Here is a 9,016-nt window from a genome sequence, read left to right as displayed (position 1 = left end):
ATAATCTATGTACCAAGTTTGAATGACAACTGACAAAGCATGTCCAAAATACAACATTTCAAAAAAAAAACAAGATGGCTGCCAGTCGGCCATTTTGAATCGAATCGCTAAACCACTGCATGTGTATATGTCCCACATAAGGTACTAGACACATGCAAAGAATGAACGGAATTGGTCCACAAGATTCTGAAATATGACTCTGGACAGACTGACGCACGGACACACGGACGGACAGACTCAGGAACTCGCGGACGGTCAGGGACATGTATCCTAACATGTATGATCTATGTACAAAATTTGAATGAAAACTTACAAAGCATGTCCGAAATACAACATTTTCAAAAAACAAGATGGCTGCCAGTCGGCCATCTTTGATCCAATTGTGAAATAAATCGTCATGGACATGTATCCTAACATGTCTAATCTATGTACCAAGTTTGAATGAAAACTGACAAAGCATGTCCAAAATACAACATTTTCAAAAAACAAGGTGGCTGCCAGTCGGCCATTTTGAATCGAATCGCTAAACCACTACATGTGCATATGTCCCACATAAAGTACTAGGCACATGAAAAGAATGAACTGAATCGATCCAAGGGATTCTGAGATATGACTCCGGCGGACACACAGATGCACGGACTGAGACCGAATTATAAGTCCCTGTTTTTGGACTCCGTCCGAACGGGGACTAATTAATGTAGGTTTGATAATGTCAACACTTATGTCTATGGGAGTAACGCAAATGAATAGTACTTAGAATTATTCTGTCCAAAACTCACCCAAACATTGTTTTTGAGGTTTGTATGCACAATAAAGAGAGTTAATTAATGTGTTTTTTTAATCACAGTGGTGATTGTTTAGCCCACAGTTGAATATTTTGAAACAAATTATTCCAGAGTTCTGATCGTTCATGTTGCATCCATATTCTTACTAAATACAGAACAAAGGCAAAAAAAAAAGTTGATAATATATATCCAGGTACTAGACTCATTGTGACCATCACACTTACAATTATAGGTTATTTCAAAGTTCCTTTTTGTTTTAATAATTATAATATAAAAATATTATTCTCTGAAATATTATTATTATTTATTTTGTAGCATGTATATTGTATTCACTGACATTTATTTTATATTTTCATGCATACCATGTGTTTCATACATATTTCTTTTACTGATTTGACTATGTTGTGTAGTGTACTTGCCAGTTATTTTTCGTTCTTGTGGATTGTCAGTCTTTTGTTTTCTTGTTCTACAATGTAACACATGGCCGACTTGTGATTCTCAAGTCCCATGTTGACTATGTCCTGGCCCATTTATTTACTCATCAGTGTTATGAACAAAAAGCGGCCAAGATAATGTCACATTAGCAAGCTAAAAGTCATTTGTCAAGAGAGCCACAAAAACTCAACTATCTGTCACCAGTCACCCTCCACAGTAGCAGTAGAAATTGAAAATCTCAAAAGCTATCTTGGCCAGCTATCAAATCATCGATCAACATGAGTAAACTAACTGGTATTTCCATTTATTTTAAAAAATTTTAAAACACTCAAGTTAATGTTGTTGAATTTGTGTGTGTCTTTTACATACAATGACGTGAACATTGCTTCAAGCAAAGACATGTTGAACAGGAAGTCCATTCTGGGTTTTGTACCATTGTCAAATGTTGGAGATTCAAGGACTATTTATATGAGAGACAGTCCAGTAAGGAATTGTGATTGTGAATCAAAGGCTCTTTGGACGTCAGCAATTTGCTGCCATTTGATCAAACAAGTGGCTTTCAGTTAAATTTACTGTTTACACCAAAAATATGGCAAATGTCCTATGACACTAGTTGCAATCATGACAACAAGTGATAAGTAATGTTAAAACAGGGTCCATAGCACCAAGAGCCAAATGATTTCCAAGACTTTTCCAGACCTTTTCCCAAACTTTCTTGTATTTTTCCCAAAGACATTCTGACCCTTACTCAACATCATCACCACCAAAGCTCATCAAAGTTCTGAGGATATAGTAGTTCCCTGGAGAAAACGGGCCTTTCTAAAATTAATTAATAACTATGAAGAAATTTAAAGACTTTTCAAAGATTGTTTTATTTTTCCTGTAATTTAAAGACAACTCAAAGACTTTCCAGACCTCAAAAAATCCAAAGACTTTCAAAGGATTTTCCCAACGCTATGGACCCTGTAAAACAAAGAAACCACTGCATATTCCTCATTTGACCCTCATCTGATTTTACTACCTAAATGTAAAAATTTGAAAATAACCAGGATGATGCAACTAAGCTATTCGAGAACTCAGATAACAATGCTATCTGACCCCAGACTGTCAGACAGTAATGAGTAAATGACAATGTGACAGACATCAGGACAGAGCAGTGCCATCAAGATGCATTGGCTGCCTGCAGGCTACAACATAACGTCAGAAACTGAAATACTTACATAATTATCTCAAAATGTTTGGCCTTGGTTTCTTTTATATCCGGACTTTCATGGAATGATTACTAAAGCAAAACATCTACGTTACATACACATGTGTGTATCGACTGCATAAAAAGTACGACCCAAACTACAAATGTCAATACATTTACAATCACAATGGTGGCGCACAGTACATAATTTAACCTTTGACCTATACAAAGGACTACCTAAGATTTTTTAAAAGATAATTCGTTCGGCCTTTCGTGCAAACAGGCAAGAACTTGTTTTCGATGAGAAAGCGTGTAAATATGTAATTTTATTACTCGGATAGTTAGATCTACTCAATGTTTGCGAAATGTATTTCCTGTGAAGTAAATCGTTTTGAAACTATTTATTTCAGGTCAGCTAAGTACGCTCACTAGCCTCAACAACAACACAGCTGATCAACGACCTCATTTGACGGAAATGAACAACGGTGTTGGACACCCCAAACTACAAATCGACTGACTGAGAAATGTTCTATATTTACAAATGAACCCAAATCAAAGAACGGAGCATTTGCAAATGGTAACATCTTTTGAACCATACCAAAGTGTTTCAAACGAGACAACGCGACACATTGATTCCGCCGAACTGTGTAGTCTTTCAGATGTCATCACACAACAGCATGGCCTAAGCAAATCATGCGTGGAGCCGCCTCCAACGGCGCAAAATGTAGGTAGTTCTCAACGGATTAAGCCGAACTCCAAGAGGAGACCAAGGGAATGTGCCGTGGACGGCTGCAAGGAGACCACGTTCTGTCGACCTAAGCTAGTTCAGATGGGGAAAACAGCGCCTTGGATGTGTACGTACCACAGAAATAAGACTTACAAGGAGACTTATAAAAGAAAGAAGGGGGAGGAGAAACAGCAAGCTGAGGCCATTGCCGCCAGAGAAGTGAGTTGGCATAGTAACCCTGATGAAGCAGGGAATTTTTCATTCATTCATTTATCCATCCATCCATTCACCCATTCATTCATTCATTCATTCAATTATTCATAGTTTTTGAAAATTGGCAAGTAAACAACAAGTTTGTATTCTACATAAAAAAGCATTCCAAGTCTCAACATCTCTATTCATACCTGAATGATGATTGGTGTGAGTGACATCACAACCTTGATGAGTACTTGATAAAGAATGCTTTATTGCAACCATTCAGAGAATTGACATTGCTAATTTGGTTACATTCAAAATAAAGTTAATAAAAATACAATTAAAGTATTAACAATAGTAAAATATAAAGTGAGATAACTAATAAGTTACAGCAAAATGTTTTCTATTCATTCATTTGTTGTATCCATTCTCAAGAATTTACTTTACAGTTCTAGAATTACGGTACTTGTGAATTATTTGCAGTATGACCTTCAATATTAACAATGTACATTATAAATATTGTTAAATTGTGTTAAACTTGTAGGGTAGTGCGAGTACCAGCAGTGGAAGTCCAACAGAAAATGACTGTAAACGTAGATGTGGAAGTAGTTCAGATTTCATGAAATATCAGGGAATATCAATGCTGGAACAAGTGTTGAATGAAAAGAAATTGGTAAGTCACCAAATTAACATACGCAACATACTAGCGTATTTGTTTTATTCGATGCTCAAAAAAATGACATTTACTATAGATTTGCCTGTCATCTGCCCAACATCTAGCCAATTATCTAGCGGTTACCATTTCTCGTAATGGATGAGTCTGTGTGTTCATGTGTACGTGCGTCTGACCTATATCTTAGACATGCCTGGACCAATTACGTTAAAACTTTATACATACATCATACATAATTTTATACATAGGCACATCAATTTGTTTCGCAATCTCAGTTCTGGTTCAAGATGGCCAAATGGCAGTCATTTTTGTACTGAAAAATCATCAAAATCAAGCATTTCTCGGCTCTTTACAGATGGATTTCTTTCAAACTTGGTACATACATGATACACTATGAGTCCCTGATGCACATCATTTTGTTTTCAGATTGGATTTAAAATGGCTCACTGGTGGCCATCTTGTTTTGATGAATGCGTAATGAGCCATATCTCTGACATGCTTTGATGTTCAAATTTTATATATTCATTATACATCATGTCATAAATATACAGATGTATTGGTTTGACGACCCGATGCCCGACCTGTGGCCATTTTGTTTTAATTAATGATGTTTCAGAGAAATACCTCTCAATACTCATACTATATTACTACTGGATTCGGCTGATACCCCGCCCTGGGCGATCTTATGGAGGATTCAATTTTTTTTTAGAAAAATGTGGACCAAAAGATCGCCCGGGCGATGTTATGGCAGATATTACGAAGCCCATCTTGTCCGGAAAAATAACCCTGCACTGATAAAAATGGTCTCAGAAAATGTTTAGAAAGAATAATGTTTCGCGTTGACCAAATATAATCATGCAAAGTATAAATTCAAAGTGTTTTAATACATTGGTGAGAGATCGCATTACGTGAACAAGAAGGAAAAGCAAGCCAAAGTCGAAACGGGGTGCATCATGGACATGACACAACACACGCTGCGACAACCGAGTAATCAGCGAAATCATTTTGGGCGCAATTGAGCTTCAAGTACTTCTTTACAAACTGTTGCTGCGCGGCGATACTGCTGACATCAAGTGTGTGTTGACCCATGGAGGTCTTTTTCTACCTCCATGGTTGACCGAAGTTTGACACCAAGTCACGCACTGAACTGGCGCGTTACCGTAGCAACCTTTTTCTTTCGTGCTCCGCGCGTCCGCCTAGTAAAATTGTTATTATATCCGACGATACTGTAATCACATAACTTGTCTGCAACTCTGGCTTTGAATATATCAACATCGTTTACTTGGTGCGCTGCTTTTCTAATGACGCAAATTTGTTTACAGTATTGTACCGGCTCTGAATATTTCAACTTTGTAATGCTTTCATAATAATTACGCAAACTCAAGTAATTTATATTACTGACTTTATAATGCGTTGCACTCGTAATAATTACGCAAACATAAACATGGGCGCATTTAAATCATAGTAGTCGGGTGTCTTGTGATTCATCGATGTTCTCAATGGTCAATTATTTTATTCGAAATGAAGTGAATATGTAATATAATAAACTCTGGGCAGCGCACTTCGATCGCATTATGCACGTACATTTCGACTGATCTCTACTAACCATGTGTTTGAATTACGTGCGGCATTGGGCAATGACCTCCAGAATTCATGCGCTGATTTTTAAATTCGGGCCACTCAGCTTCACCCAAATTAATATAGTTACCTATCATTTGTTCAAAAAACCTGTCAACTCTCACAAATACCACGAACCCGAAAAGTTTACTGAAAGGGAACGTCTTTTTTGGACAAAAAAAAACAAACATGTCAAATACAAGATTATGTGCGCAAGGTTAGATTTCTAGAACGTACACAACCGCTTAACTGTTTTTTTAATAATCATGTCGCATGTGAAACGCAGGAGACATTTTAGTTCGCCAATTTCCTGTTTACCGATCTTGAACTTTTTGTCAGGAATGCGATACAGACAAAGATTAAACATAAACGATACCTACCGTTGTCAAATCAACCAAGAGGCTGAATCAGGAAGGCTTGTGTATTTCAAACTTCGTAAACAGCATTCATTTCAAGCGCAGACTTTATTTGAGTGTAATAAACGTTAGTGAAATGTATTCACGAGCCATAATACTCGTACCTTCTAAAGTTACGACTTTTACTTTTGAAATTGGTGATAAATACTTGCATAAAATACAAACATATACCATTTTTCATGCAACAACAATTCGTATACAGCATTGGATTTATTGGATTTTTACGCGTTTCGACTTCACAGTGAATTATTTTATCGTCATATTTGAAATAGCGCGCTCGATGCAAGATGTTGGACGGGAAAATTGGGGTCTGTAAAAATGTTTGTTGGTTCAGTCAGGCAATGTGTGGACAAAAACATCGTCCACTATTTGAAACATCGCCCATGGGCGGGGTTTAGGATGGGCGGGGTTTAGGATGGGCGGGGTATCGGCCGAATCCGGTATAAACAAAACTTAGATTTATTAACTAACGGGCACTATGCCATGCATAGCTTGTTCTGTCTAGTTGTATATTTCTATTTTCCCAGACCTAGTTTTTATAAGCATATCTTGTTAGATGAACCTTTTAAACACTGCAGGTATATACATATTTTTGAATAGTAAGTAAGGGAGCACTGCAATTCAGTGGCAGTTTTTCTTTATTCCATTATTTCTGATTTAGTAATATATTTTCAGGTTCACATAGACTTGTAATAATATTTTTGACATTACAAATAATATTGCCTATAAGTGTGCAATCACTTTGCAACTGTCTCCACAGACTCTTTACAACATTACAGTTAACAAATAGGTGTTCTAATGTTTCTTCTTCTTTCACACAGAAAATGGGAGAAGGGGGAATTGATCATTTTCCATTTATACAGTTTTATATTAGTTGTTAGAATTTTGTATTGGAATGTTCTAAGATCTGTGGAGATTGTTGTCTTGGCAACAATTGGCTCTTTAATATTGTTTTCACACAAGTGCATGTGCTTCTGATATTAGTAGAGCAAATATAGTACATTGTTTACCGGAACTTACTTTGATCTTGAAAATATAGCAATAGGATACACTGCATTACTCGCATTACTCGTAAATAACTTCCATACCCCACAAATATCAGGAGAAGGCCAAGTGGTTCTGTCATTGTCATGTGTACGACCATTGTAATGAAAACATGTAATTTTAACAATTTTAAATTTATGGGAGTTGGCTGTAGATTTACTGAGGAAAAAAGATACCAAGAGAAAAAAAATGCATGCAAGGAAAAATGTTGGCACATTAAAAAAAGAAAAACATACAGATAAGACACTGCAAACAAATAATTGCACTGATCACACACTGGTCTTCCAGCCACCCATAAAGATTTCAAATGGCTGGCCTCTTATATCATTATTTGATTTATTTCCAGGCCCTGATGAGAACTCCTGAAGTCGCAAATTTTTTGCAACAGTGCCAGCGTGGTATCAAATCACAACACAGACCTGAGCGGTCAACCAGTAACCCAAGATGAGTGACCTCAATAGAAGGCTTAAAGCATGGATGTATATGTTTTATACTTTCCACTATTGACTGGTCAAGGGAATAGCGACATGGTGGTCAGAAATGTACAAACATTATGGATATTTCACCGTACTAGAGGCAGCCCATGCGAAGCAGTGATAGAACTGTACTAAGAACTTTCATCTCTACTTGCAAATCACAATTTTTGTATACTGAATAATTAAAATATTACTCATTTCGACCATAAAAAAATCTCTGTAATTTACATAAGTATGCAAGCTTCTAATGCAGCGCGTGCATAAATGACAGATGATTATATGGTTAAAACAAGTCATATTTTAATGATCCGGGCATACAATAAACTTTTAATTTATGAGCACTTCTACCAGGATGCATTTCTAATACGGGGTAGTACAAATACTGTGAATTTTTTTATTTTAGCTGGTATTTGGATTTTTGGTGTTGTACCCGGTATACAATAAAATATCCAAATTAGTTTCAAAAAAACATTTGATCTTCAGAAAGTAATTATATGGACCTACAGGTACATTATCAATTTAATACTAATTAATACAGACATTAAGTTTGTAGGGGTACTACTCTGTAATTCACCTCAAAACAGTTGGAAATTGCCCCCCCCCCCTGCATGAGAAATAAATGGATCCCATCAGTCATAGAAATAATGTACTGTAATAAACAACTTTTTCTGAACAATTTAATTTCATGATTTGTCAGATTTGATGCAATTCAAAGGAACAATGTATTTTTGCTGGATACAAGTGTGCCAATTTATTCCACCACTGAAAGTGAAGTACCAGTACTGCATATTTAAATGCTGATGATCATATGGATTGGCGCCCTCAGTGTTACTGTGCAACACATCTTGTTTTTATGACCTGTTAATCAGTGTGGAAAGCAAAACGATATACCTATATATAATTGTTTAGAATGCAGTGCAGCTAATTGAACACTGAATAACAAATTGAAAGAATCAATGCATTATCATGTTTAATTCTACAATAGATTCTCTGTCTCGTTATCCCCACATCTGTGTCTGTTTCTTAAAGTACAATTATTTTTACCTTGCCCGTACCATCAAAGATGGAAGGGAAAGGTATATTAAGGGGAAAATTTTGTCCGGCGTTGTCGTCGTCGTCGTTAATAATTGTTATTGTGTGCATAATAACTTTACTAATTCTATTCCAAACTTTATAAAACTTGGTCACCTTATTCATCAGTATAAAGTCTTCCCTGAGTTTGAACAACAGATGTCCTGTATGAAAATATCATGCAAAAATTGAGAAAATCTGATAAAATATTTTGACTGTTTCTACTTGACTGATCACTGGTGATACACATCAAAGGTCACTGATCTCGGTGGAAATATGCATTGTTGTGTGTGTTCAATGAAGCAAATGATTTAACTTGTAATAATATCCTTGGTAATGTATCTCAGAATCCCATACTGGGTTTCAAAACCAACTCATGGAGAGATTG

General features: G+C 36.2%; 1 protein-coding gene across 1 annotated transcript; it reads left to right on the top strand.

Moving 5' to 3' along the window:
* The first annotated feature begins 2,842 nt into the window (after positions 1-2,842).
* On the top strand, positions 2,843-8,238 carry LOC100371473 (regulatory factor X-associated protein-like). Its single transcript, XM_002737777.4, has 3 exons — positions 2,843-3,355; positions 3,876-4,004; positions 7,428-8,238. Exons 1-3 carry the CDS (start codon positions 2,951-2,953, stop codon positions 7,527-7,529), a joined length of 636 nt encoding a protein of 211 aa, XP_002737823.1. The 5' UTR covers positions 2,843-2,950; the 3' UTR covers positions 7,530-8,238.
* The last annotated feature ends 778 nt before the right edge of the window (positions 8,239-9,016 follow it).

Source organism: Saccoglossus kowalevskii, chromosome 4 (assembly GCF_978046115.1).
Source record: "Saccoglossus kowalevskii chromosome 4, keSacKowa6.1, whole genome shotgun sequence".
Taxonomy (NCBI): domain Eukaryota; kingdom Metazoa; phylum Hemichordata; class Enteropneusta; family Harrimaniidae; genus Saccoglossus; species Saccoglossus kowalevskii.
The sequence above is the reverse complement of the archived record's forward strand: the minus strand, read 5'-3'. Positions and strand labels throughout refer to the sequence as shown.